The 13,300-nt window shown below is 35.5% G+C and overlaps 2 protein-coding genes across 2 annotated transcripts in view; one reads left to right on the top strand and one right to left on the bottom strand.

Moving 5' to 3' along the window:
- LOC132555807 (U1 small nuclear ribonucleoprotein 70 kDa-like) overlaps nucleotides 1–6,866 on the bottom strand; it is a 95,112-nt gene extending 88,246 nt beyond the window's left edge. Inside the window, exons 1-2 of the mRNA XM_060220170.1 lie at nucleotides 6,358–6,866; nucleotides 222–284 (exon numbers count right to left, since the gene is read on the bottom strand). Coding sequence (XP_060076153.1) covers nucleotides 222–284; nucleotides 6,358–6,501 — 207 coding nt within the window. The 5' untranslated portion in view covers nucleotides 6,502–6,866. The remainder of the gene's footprint in view (nucleotides 1–221; nucleotides 285–6,357) is intronic.
- LOC132555806 (potassium voltage-gated channel subfamily A member 1-like) lies at nucleotides 4,853–9,716 on the top strand. Its single transcript, XM_060220169.1, has 2 exons — nucleotides 4,853–5,126; nucleotides 7,885–9,716. The coding sequence occupies exons 1-2, from the start codon at nucleotides 4,853–4,855 to the stop codon at nucleotides 9,342–9,344; spliced, it is 1,734 nt and encodes a 577-aa protein (XP_060076152.1). The 3' UTR covers nucleotides 9,345–9,716.
- The last annotated feature ends 3,584 nt before the right edge of the window (nucleotides 9,717–13,300 follow it).

Below are 13,300 nucleotides of genomic sequence, written 5' to 3'. Positions count from 1 at the left end.
TTTAGTATCACTGCTATGTATTGAATTCAAAGCAATTTTATCTTATCATTATTTCATGCTTATACATACATCTAAAAGAAGGCAGATCTGCAGCAATTACATACATGAATAGCTGAAAACCTATTGAGGTTGGAAATAACAACATGATATCAAATCATAACTTTATTAATCCTGACACAATTTTACAAAAAATTTACAAAAGATGATAAAAGTGTTGTTACCTTCCTTTCTTTCCGTTCATCCTTAGTCTCCACTCGTGTTGGTGGTGGTGTGTCTTTGGGGTCCTGTATAAATACAGAAAATATAAACCTTAAATGAAACAATGTCTCTAGTACATCTATAACTGGATTAACATTAATAAGGTATTAGGTCTGTAAAAGTCTCCAGTACCCAAAAAACGGTCAGTTTGGACACCCAAGTATACTTCAAAATAAGACACCTCTGTTACTAGTCAGAGTTAACAAACATTGTTTAATCATTGACAATATATCATTTAAATGTTTCACCAGAAAAAATTCCAAATTATACATCATGGATGTTTCTGTTCTCAACAACTCAGATCAAGTAGTATACATGGAATAAGAACTGATAAAGCTTTATAAAGTACCTTAACACTAAACACATCCTATAAACAGGGAATGAGACTTGTCTCCACAATGTGAATGGGTAAAGGGTGGGGACAGCAGAGGGAGGGGTGACATAGGTAACTAACAGAGGTCCAATAAGGTAAGTACTGATATTATTACCGGTGAACTTAAAAAGTACAAATAACATTAATACATCAAGACCTAACAGGGAGGCATCTTATATTTGAGCAGGGGGCAACACTGAAGTTGATTATACCTTGGGGAGTCAATGTCACAGGTAAATACCTAGGGGAACCAACATCACAGGTAAATACCAAGTGAAACCAACATCACCAGTAAATACCTAGCAGTACCAGAGAGTTCTAAGGCAGAAATACTATAAACACTGGGAGGAAGGGAAGTAATATCACAAAAAATGAGGATACACTAGTGGATTGGGTTTGTGTGTTATAGTGGAGAGGGAGACTGGAGACCAGGTATCACAAGAAAGTAGAACATGTTACTACAAATCTGCAAGTTGTAAGATAAACAACAGGTACAGTGCTGCGATAAAACAAATGGGACAAGATGGTATGAAATAGAAGATAATGTAAGCATCAAGCCATCAGCGAAACAGGCTTCTTCAATTAAAGGGTGGCATAAAGGAACTATAATATCAAGGCCTTCATTAGTAGTAACCTCAGTATGATACAATTATAATGATGACTTTGTTGACCTAAATAGTTTTGGCCCTATAAAAGCCTTCTGTAGGTAGTTATCAACTGACCAATGGTATTCTGGAATTAACATCTCGTAACTCATAAGGCGAAACATGACATGATATCCTTAGTCCAAAATGTCTTGAGTCAACAACTTTTATTCAGTATCAATAATGGACTATGGATTATAAGTTATAAAATGAGGTCAGGAACATAACATGTCACCATTCCTAAAGGTGCAGGGAAAATCATGGGAGCTGAGAGGTCTATCTCAGTTTTGAGGGGCTTGGAACCTATTAGACCCTCTTTGACTTTCCATGGAGGTAATGTCTGATCAAATGGTCTCTCATTCATATTCAACTTTACTTGGATATCTTTCTTTAATTGGGTAATTTTAATCTTGTTAGGTTCAGAAACTTCAAAGAGTAAAAAACAACATGTACAAAGATGTGATATCACTTTCACCAATAACAATATGGCAACATTTTAATTTGATTGGTCAACCTGGACCAATGCTCATCATATGAATGAATTCTCACCTTACATCAACACCAGTCCTAGTGGTGAACAAGAAAGGGTGTACTGTACAGTGACTCATTGGATAGATGGACTGATAGAAAGATGAATGAAAGCCCATTTCAGTTGCACCGCCTGATAAAGGCAGGACAAAAAGACAGATGGAGGGCGTGTAAACCTACATATGTTTCCCTTACATATTACTTAGTTACTGGCAGGGTCCACATTATAGACCATCCTAAAAGGTTGTTGCATTATATAATGTGTGCAGCTCCTACTTCAACTAAACATTAGTTTAGTATTATATTTGTATGTGTTTTTGTGTGTGACAGATAGATAGCAACATACTGGTTTTACCAGTAATAGATCTGCAATCACCCCAAAAATTTGTTTTTGTTTCTGTGTTTTTTGGTATATTAATTACATGCTGAAATTTAGATACATATTTAATTATGTATTCTTTAGGCACATGCAAGCACGTTTGGATACCTCTGCACCATTCCCATGTAAACTACTCTGAATGTCCCTACATGATCTCTGCAAGCCTCTGGACGTCACACTGACTGTTGCTTATCGCTGCTGCATATTGTATGATTGAACAGCGCCCCCTATTCTCACACTTTATAATCTAAATATAAAATATCCAACTTTCAAACCAATGAAAAATCAGCATATGTTTACTATAAATAGTTTTGAATAAATTAACCGAGAATTTTAAATTGTCACTGGTATCACTGATAAAGCCATCATGGCTTCAGTACTCAGCATCATCAATCAATGCGATGATAACTTTGTGTTTAAAGGTTTTGACAGTGATGATATACAATCCATCATTATTTTACCAGAATTCTTGAGAGATTTGACTAAAAAAAAAATTGCATAGATAATGACAAACTATCACCACTGTCCTTACACCATTACCTGATGAGCAAAAGGTTGATCGAGCCAGCTGTAATGGGTTTTTTCACTAGTTTAGGACAGGTACTTTTTGTCTCATTTCGGGAAGAAAATTGATCAATTGGGATGGAAATGTATGGTTGTGTTGTGAATTTATGTAAAGAAATCAGCTACAAGCTATTGATCAAAATCAGTGTTTAGACTTCAAAAAGGAAAAAAAATTGTATACACCCAAACTTGCCTTAACATCACGATTCTACAAAGGCCACCAGCCTGTAAGGCCACTTTTTGGTTTCCAATGTAATGCAATTCAAAGTGATTGACCCTCTATATAAAGGCCACCTGAGTATAAGGACTACCTCTCTCTGCTTCCTCGAGTGACCTTTATTGGAGGGCTTTTCTTTAGTGTGGATGAATATGGGACCCATTCCAAATTGGAAATTATTTCACAGATATTGTTTACTCCTTGAATTTTTCTCCCTATTGATCAAGTTTCTTCCCAAAGTGAGATAAAAAAGCCATTTTCCAGATGAGTGAAAAAACACCTGCATAGACATACTATCCCTATCAAAGTACAATGTTGTTGTGTTCTATTATGTATGGTGCAAATGGTTATCATTTTATAGATTCCATAGAAAAAACATTGAAATGATTTGTATCAAGTTTACCTGAAACAATTTTCATTCAAATAGCTGACTTACAGTAATGAATACTATAAATGTTGACCTCAAAACTTCAAATTTTGTTTCCAAATTCATAAATATATGATCATATCAAATATTCATCCCTAACACTTTTCAGATCAATTCACACAAAAACAACAGTAATGAAAAAAAATATCACTGTTTTCAAGTAATCTAAGATGTTTCTTTAAACCTCTGTATTTGATGTCTAGAGACATAAATCGACAATTATAAGGTTACAGGTGGTATATTTTGAATTGTCAAATTTTAATTTTTCCTTTAATTTCTGCAGCAATGAATGTTACATAACTGCAATTGTTATTCATTTCAACAAACATTGTTTATTTAGATATTTTTAATGTTTCTTGTCCAAAGAATGTGACAGGTAATGTAAAGAACAATGTGAACACCTGTTTGACTTCTAACTAGAAAATGTCTATATACCTGTATTCCTGTAGTGTGTTGTGAGGTCGATGAAGAAATATGATAGCATTTGTTCTTTCTCATACATGCATAAAATATCTTATGTTGTCAATTGCATTGGCTAAATATGTTTGTCTGCATCTATTGACTAAACAATCATGAGCAAAGCACAGGAGCTGCTAGACAATATTGATTGAAATATTAAGAATTTGTATTTCAATTTTTCCTGTTCTGCTTTTCATCACAAAGCATTTTTCCTTAAAATATGTATTCCTATATGGATGTTATGAGGGGGTCACTACTAACCATTACACTATCATTAGAAAAACTGCTTCAGCTATATCCATGCTGATTAACAATCAATAGCCCATTACCAGAAGACAGACATATCATTATTACATCCTAACACACTAAATATACCTATACCCTTGTCCTTATTTACATAAGCATCCTTTCTACATAGGACCAATGATTCTAGGTCCTCTAGACCTCACATTTACAGCTCTGTTTTAAAAAAAAGATGTTCCTAATGTATGCAACATAAATTAAATTTGTCGAAGACATCAACAAATGCATGCCACCGGATAGATCTATAAAATTCACTTGACTTTCCTTCTTTACTTGGGGCTAATCAATATATCGCCTTCTCTCTAGACCGGTACACACCATTATAATGCACACACACACACACTCTCACTCAACATTCAAGTTGAAGTATACTTCAGTACTATTCTAATAAGACTTTCCGAGTCTTTTGGCACCAGTAGCTTAACAAAGCAGGTAAAAGTCGCATACTTTATTAACTGGACTTTACCAATCTCACTCATTTATAAAAGCTGTCAATTCTTGTGTATTTCTTCCTCAGCCTAAAGACCTCGACGCTGTTGAATCACAACGATTAGAGAGAGTTCAGGCAGCAAGACGGATACGGAGAAGTAAATCTGCACCCAACAGTGGAAGGTCGAGTTCAGTTTCTGATTCTTCACGAGGTGGAGGTGGAGGAGGTGAGGATAGTAGTAAATCAACATGTCTTCCAAATATTTTCAAAATGCAACAAAAATCAACTGAAAAACAAACGTGTAAAGACCAACAACAACAACAATCTCAAAGACAAGACGTGTCAACATCTCCGCCAGTCTCCTCGCCCGACTCCAACCCGCCTTCATATAATGACACCATTAGTACAGGTGGAGGAAACAATGGAAAATGTGATGCAATAATAGTCGTCGGCATTACACAGGACATTGCCAACAAAAATTGTCACCTAAATAATGATGACTGTCTGGACTCAAAAGACGACACAACCACGCCACTGCTCGACCAACAACCATATCCACGGTAAGTGCCAAACCCTACTCATTTTATTTGCTTTCATGTTGCTTCCAATCTCTGTCTTTACACCTAATACAAGTAATTAGTGGGTTAATCTATGCACTGTAAGCTGTTTTCTTTTCTGGCAGAACAGATCAATAACTAGCTTTGGTTTCTACACCACATCTTTTACCAAAGACCGAAAAACGCTATCCCTCTTGGCCTCCAGCTCTGGGTCATTTTTAGAACGTGTTCCGGTCCAACGATAATTGCAACAGAACCAAATGTCTTCAATAACTGTACACATTGTTCAAACCAAAGAGCAAACATTATATACATGCACCAGATAATCAATTTTAGAGCCGTTAGTGTGTCACGCCGAGTACCTCCATTTGGAGGTGGTAATTGCGCATTGCAGGTTGTACCATTGATTTTGGGCTCTTTCTCTGTTACTTGTGTGTACATGTAACTGTTCCAGTTAAAACAAATTTGCCACTACAAATAACACACACGAACCACTATTCTGAAATCTGTAGGAGCGTTCCACTTTATCACTAGAGCTTGTAGAGTAGTACCAGCTAAAAAACACCTGGGATTATTGTTATGTGGAGGAGAGATCAATCAGAATTTCTCCAAAGGTGGAAAGGTTCAATTAAATTATGCTAAGCTAGCAGGAGGAATGTGTGAATTATTTATACATACAGGCATCAGCTCGGCCCCGATAGCAGAGGCTTGCAATTAGTGACAAGAGGCGACTCCCATTCTTAGATTATCATTCACAGATACCAAAGAGAATGTAAACATTAACGATGTGAGCGGAGTGTACCATTACTGATTTTCTGGTGTGCATTGGTGTACTAGCGAGTCGATGCGGAAAGATGTATCTCGTTCAATCTCTGTTGGAAATGTAAGAGGACAGAACAGGGATGGTATACATCACTACACTGATTGTGTGTCACCGCTGTTGCTGCTGGTTTTAACAAAGCTGTGCACTAAAATGACGTGAGCTGATTGCAATTTTGTGTATTCTATCGAGGATTACTATTCTCGGTATTTTGCTACTCGACTTGGCACACAGATCACATGCTGAAATTATCATGGCAACCCTGGTGTCCGCCATTTTGGAAACACTGTAAGTGTAGCATTGTACATGTTTGACAAACATTATGTGAAATTATTTCTAAACGTTAAGACGATTTCATGCCATGACAAAATATAATATATATATCAATGTAAATTTACCTCAAACTCGTTAAGAAATACTGCCACTCCGCCATAAGGCACTCTTCTCTTCTCGTGGCTTTGTTTGTCAGCCGGTGGTAGATATGTTATTGGGTCTCTAGCGGCGAAAAGTGCGAGTAGATTTGGTGGCAAAAATGCAGTCATTTTTCTGAGATGCTTTGCTTCTTTTTAGTTGTTAATGTTTTTTTTCAAATCGTGTTTCCTTTATCGACCCTCACAATCAATTATTTTCCACGCATCTCACCGGGCTTTTGTGCTGCACATGTTTTTTACCTTCTCCCTGAAAACAGCACCACACAACGTCTGTGCTACGTTTAAATTGTCTAAGCTTTTGATGACGTACCTCTGGGAATGTGGTAAGCCTCCGTCCGCAGTAAATAATTTCTCAAACACTGATCTGATAAATATATTTTAATCCAATGTTATTTGTATATTTCACTCGGTGAATCGTGTGTTTTGTAATCAGAAACAAAAAGTAGGATAGCCATATAAATATTCATGTACTGAACATAATTTAGCTGGAACTGAAGGCACCTGTTAGAAGTTATTTTCGTCTGTCGGTAGATCTCCAAGCTTCTTTGTTACGCCAAATTTCATTGGTCGATCGATTTGACAGTACTAGCACACATGTGCATGAATTATCAAGATTCGTGTCAACCTAGGGTAAACAGAACGGAGGTAGTGGGCGAAAACTTTGCATGAATTACGGTTTGTTGTTAATTGTGATTGAGTATTAGCATGCGTATCCAAACCTACTACCTCCATGCATGTACAAAAGGAATAACAGTCACCACTACTGATTCGGATTTGATGGGAAATCCCTCGATTACCAAGATACAGTTTTATCGTGTTTGCAGACGAAGCTGACATTTAGACTGACTTGTGTACAGAAATAACACTATTGTGCTATCCTTACTGCCTGCAGGACTAGTATCTACCATAGCTATGTATTGTATGACGACAGGCATTACTGATCGTTGCAAAGTTTGATGATTTTCATCTTTAATGTTTTTTTTTTAATTCTTCTGGATCGGAATTTATAACGGAACACGGAGTGATGATTTACCGTAAGACTGCTCCACAATTGTGACATGCTTGGTTTGTTTTCCTTTTCACCGGCGAATCGAATTTCAATAATATTTGTGATCAAGATTAATTGATCGCCCATCTTTATAGATCTTTTTGGTAAATATTATTGCAGACAGTGGTATATGAATATGTTCATTCAATGTTGTGGGGTTTGGCATTTTCAGTACATTAACTGGTCGTGTCATTCACATAAGCATCGTTAACAATGAATGAACAGTTAAAACCAAGCATGTAATTTAAACTGTAACTATATACAAACTTTAAAACACTGAACTGTGAAAGTTAAAGCATTTTGTGTGACAGATTTAGAAAACCAATCAAAAATCATCATGGAGGCTGCTATGGTAGGTTTTGATCCTCATGGCAATGGGGGTCCACCTAATTACAATGTCATACACAGTTCACAACGACCACTTCTGTCGAAAAACAATCACGATTGTGTTCAAAATTCCAGGTCCTTTCCAAAGCCTTCTGATGATGACGACGGTATGGGTCCACAGGGACACGGCAGTGATTATGAGTGCTGTGAACGAGTGGTGATAAACGTCAGTGGTCTGCGGTTTGAAACTCAACTGAAAACACTCAACCAGTTTCCAGAGACACTATTAGGTAACCCTCAAAAACGTAACCGTTACTACGATCCACTTCGAAATGAGTACTTTTTCGACAGGAATCGACCTTGTTTCGATGCAATTCTTTACTACTACCAAAGTGGGGGCAGGCTCAGGAGGCCTGTCAATGTTCCTTTGGATGTCTTTTCGGAGGAAATGAAATTTTATGAACTTGGTGATAATGCAATTGAAAAATTCAGGGAAGATGAAGGATTTATTAAAGAGGAAGAGAGACCTTTACCTCAGAATGAATTCCAAAGACGGGTATGGCTTCTATTTGAGTACCCAGAAAGCTCAACCGCAGCCCGATTGATAGCAATCTTTTCAGTGCTAGTGATCCTTTTATCGATTGTGATCTTTTGCTTAGAAACATTACCAGAATTCAAACATTACAGGTTAGTTAACCAAACAGCAGGATCAAATACCTCAGAAAAGATAGAGGAAGATGATATTCCCAAGTTCAATGAGCCATTCTTCATCATAGAAACATGCTGTATTATATGGTTCACATTTGAATTGCTTGTACGTTATGCTTCCTGTCCCAACAAGCTGTGTTTCTTCAAAAATATTATGAATTTCATTGATATCGTGGCAATCATTCCATACTTTATTACGCTTGGTACGGTGATCGCAGATGAGAGCAAAAGCAATAACCAGGCAATGTCGTTAGCCATTTTGAGGGTCATAAGGTTAGTTAGGGTTTTCAGAATATTTAAATTATCAAGGCATTCTAAAGGTCTTCAAATCTTGGGACAGACATTAAAGGCCAGTATGAGAGAACTTGGACTGCTCATTTTCTTCCTTTTTATTGGTGTTATTTTGTTCTCAAGTGCAGTATACTTTGCTGAAGCTGATGCAGAACATACTCATTTTCGAAGTATACCAGACGCATTCTGGTGGGCTGTTGTCACTATGACAACAGTTGGATATGGTGACATGCGGCCTATAGGAGTGTGGGGTAAGCTTGTGGGTTCGTTGTGTGCCATTGCCGGTGTGTTGACCATTGCATTGCCAGTGCCTGTTATTGTGTCCAACTTTAATTACTTTTATCACAGAGAAACAGAAGGAGATGATAAGTCCTCGTACCATCATGTTCAATCCTGTCCAAACTTTTCAAACAGCAAGAAGAATTCACTGGCTTCTAATTATAGTGGCTCGGACAATATGATGGAAATGGAGGAAGGTAGTAGCTTCAACCTTAGCAACGACCGAACAAAAGAAAACCATACAAGCAAAGTGAACAATCCTTCCAGCATAAACAACCTAAGTATTGAAACAGATGTTTGACTAAAGCCTATATATTTCGGACGTTGTGATGAGATGGAACCGTCGTTATGAATGTATGGTGAACAGAATATGTTTTTAGTATGTATATGGTCTCCCTCCAAATATCACTGAATAGTAGTAAAACAAAAAAGTTCAGCTTTCAAAATAAAAATCTACAGAATGAATTGACTTAAGACATGTAAATTTGAGCGATTAGAAATATAATTAAGACAAAGAAAACCCATGAAGAAGTATTCTTCGAACGTGTTATTCCGCAGGTTGTCCACTTAGGTAATAATTTTAAACTTCAAGACTTTTGAAAAAACAAAGCAAAAAATCTTGGAAACCATCATCTAAGACAGACAGTGAATTCTACAACAACCTGAATCTAAATCACGTGATATCTATTTGTGATGTTACCATTTGACCAAAGTGTACTCGTTTCAATCGGTACCCTTTATGATAATGTGTTTTATGGAGGTATGACAGTTTCTCATATGGATTAACTGATGTGAGAGTACTGTCATGGAGACTCTTTACTGTGGAAGATGTGTTTTGTATACGTTAAGATGTTGGACTGGTCTTCATTTGACTTGCGTCGATACACCATGAACAAATAACCAAACTGTTACCATTCCTATACCCTTCCTCCCTCCGTTCCAGAGTGGAGATTAATGTACATGACACTTGCACTACCGAGGGAAACAAACCCCTTCTCCTAACCTGGAGGTTACTACATATGTATAATTACTTATGTGGAAAAAACTTGCAACACCATAAGCGATTGCAAACGGTCTCCTGAGGAGACCTATCCAAATCATTGGTGGAACAATGTATGTATGTGCTTTGCAAGCCTGCAACCAAGATACAGTGATTTTTTTATTATTCTCCAACGTGATATTAATTAGCTCTCATTACTCATCATCATTTCCATGTTGAGATCCCAGCCTGCGATCAGAACAACTGTTCTTATCTTTGAACACTTGCCAACCATCTTTCCCGTGTGATATAAATATCGGATACCGTATTAACTCCTAGTAAAATGTCGCAATTTCATTGTTCACATTTTGAAAGATGCTGTGTCATTTTGGATTAAAGTTTCATGGATTAATGATAAAGAATGGAATTCACAAGAATTAGATTCAAATTGAAGGATGTGTGTTAATAGATTAAGACATCTTTCCAAAACGGGATATTTAAAAAACAAGAAATTGAATGGAGTGTTTTGACATGTTGAAATACACATAGTCAACAGTCTTTGGATTCATGTTTGGATAGATGGAGAAAACTGAGTGCTGAAGAATTGTGCTTCCCAATCGAAGAGCTTATGAAAATGTAATATATATTACATTCATATATATATCAAGCATTTGTATATAGATAATGCAAAGAACGGTCATTTGATTCCATACTTTATGAATATTGGGGGGAACACCAAAAACAGTTGTAACATACCGTATATATAGATATATATATAATAGCATCTTTGTTGCACTTATTAAGGATAGTGGAAATTGATGCACTATATTAAATCTATGCAGTTTTTTTTTCTTAATTTTGGTATCTTAATGTATTACTGATAATCGTATGTCTGAGTTACAGACATAATATGTTTTAAGACTTTTTTCCCACATTTTTTTTAACCTTCAAAGAATCAGTCAGTCTGTTAGTGAATCATAAGAACAATATATTTTAAATACAAAGTTAAAACTGCCGTTTGCTGCAAAGGTTAAGATAGAACATGGAAGTACGGAGAAGAACAACAATACAGTGATGACAACGATATATGAACGAGATCTTCGCACCTAAAGATCAACAGCTTTATCTCTCCATCAAAGGGGTGAGTATACTTTTATCATACCTACTAGTTGTGTGATACCCTTCACACTTGTATGCACATGATATACTGTTTTTGAAACCAAGTCAAAAAGGTTTTTAAATCATGTCTTATTTTGCCTTTGTAATTCAGATCGGGAATCTTTGTGATGCCTTTGTAATTCAAATCTAGAGTTCGATCGGATTTAATTCATACCTCATTATTCATTTATCTAGTATCTAAAGATGATTTCATCAACTATAGTGGTGGAAAACCAGAAACCTTGGAGTACATTTGTAATCGACAATGTCAGCTGAGATATGGATATGAGGCATTAAAAACCATCTGTTCATGTGCTTACAATACTGATTATGTGTTAGTCAGGTTCTAGATTGACGCAACAGAACTAAATTTTGATATTCTACCTGTAAGTGGAAAACTGATAATTATAATTTGGTATTTAATCACAGAAACAAGTTTTGTATTATTTTTTAGTTTCCTGTTTGTGCTGGTACCTTGATTCATCTAATAAGTTTTTTCATTCAAATTTTCCTCAGTTAAATTTCAAATGTCATTTTTACGTGGCTTGATTAGTTATTGTTCATACATAAAACATCATATTTTTCTGTTGCTGCATCAAATCCATTTTCAACCATTTTATTTCTGACTGTTTGGTGTTCAAATGTTTTTGAAGTTTTGAAAGAAATACCCTGCAACAAGTTTTCTTGTGGAGTATACAAACTGTATAGCAAGTGCAGTTAGTTGAAGAGATTACACACATCTTTCTTGTGCAAGGGGCACCTGTTGTGTGTAAAGTATTGAAACATAGTTTTACCGTAGTAGACAAGCTCAGTGCAGAGGGTATTAAGAATAAAATCAAAAGATCCAAGCTACAAGTAATGGTTATATTTATCATTAACAAAAAATAAATATAGTATATATATATATATATACATATATATATTTTTTTTATCGATTTCTGTATAAGAGTTTTCATTTTTGCTTTTACAATACCTCATCGTATTTTACTGTATTTTACTGGATAGGTCCATGCTAAAAAGCAAGGAGAAAATTAAAATAAAAGCAGACTTTTTAATATCTTACAGGTGAAGTTCAATTCCATACCTCAATACCTATACTTATTACAACAATTACGGGGCTTGTGTACAGCATAACCTTACAAACATTCAAAATTGATTCTCGCATATATTGAAATTCTTGAAAACATAACCTTCCAGAACTATATTTAAAAAAACTCAATATATATCGACTGACACAACCGTACATACATGTAAAAGGTGTAGAATGTTGAGTTATCAATGGCTTTGAAACCCAGACTCATATTGATGAACACATTTGTCTAGAGGTATTCTCATATTAATATTGTGTACAAAATATTTCTGTTCAATTCCAGTGCCATAGTAAATTTAAATGACATTGTATTTTTTTAACAATGAGTTTTCAAGTTTGTAAAGCATAGTAAACATCTCAATAGAGTTACAGTATTCTGGATAGGACTCTCAATGTACACACAATGGAAACAACAGACTTTCTTAAATACATAATATAAATATTCTAGCCCATAATACTTTGAAAAGAATTGTATACACATAATACAGTGTAATTAATTTGAAAGTAAATCTTTGGCAAGACCAAAGTGGCAATGAATGTGGAGATTTTAACGTACGCGTCGGCTTATGATCTAAAAGTGGTAGGGACCGGGATATTATTGTTAAAAAGCATTGTTAGTTTTGGGGATAAATATTTTGTACAATGTACTTTACGTTAGCATATTTTTCATATCACATTTTGACTTTATTATGAAAAAATTGGATAGTTTCCAAAACTGTACAACTAAAAATTTATGAAGATTTTTTTTTAATTTGACAATAAGGTTATTTTGAAATAGTTGAGCATGCTTTGATATTGAAGGCCACCCATTGTCTAAAGATTACTGAAAGGTATTTCATACACACAAGGTAAATGTTGATCCAATCATGTGTCCAGAATTTCCATAGAATGTTGGTCTGTCTGAAGATTTGCCTCCATATATATATATATAAGCTCTTAGGCAAACAGGAATGTTGTGTACTTCTACTAAATGAAGAAGGTTATTTGGTATTTTAAGATGGACCTGTTGGTGTCGGGATTAGGGAGATGA

The sequence above is a fragment of the Ylistrum balloti genome, unplaced genomic scaffold, assembly GCF_031769215.1.
Source record: "Ylistrum balloti isolate Yb309-2 unplaced genomic scaffold, AGI_CSIRO_Ybal_v1 Utg370516, whole genome shotgun sequence".
Lineage (NCBI taxonomy): Eukaryota > Metazoa > Mollusca > Bivalvia > Pectinida > Pectinidae > Ylistrum > Ylistrum balloti.
The sequence above is the reverse complement of the archived record's forward strand: the minus strand, read 5'-3'. Positions and strand labels throughout refer to the sequence as shown.

Bases quoted from the DNA above. Each gene is read 5' to 3' on its own strand.
- LOC132555806 (XM_060220169.1), top strand. From the start codon at position 4,853: ATGCAACAAAAATCAACTGAAAAACAAACGTGTAAAGACCAACAACAA. The intron at 5,127-7,884 runs AACAACCATATC...ACAATCACGATT, and splicing joins AACCACGCCACTGCTCGACC to GTGTTCAAAATTCCAGGTCC.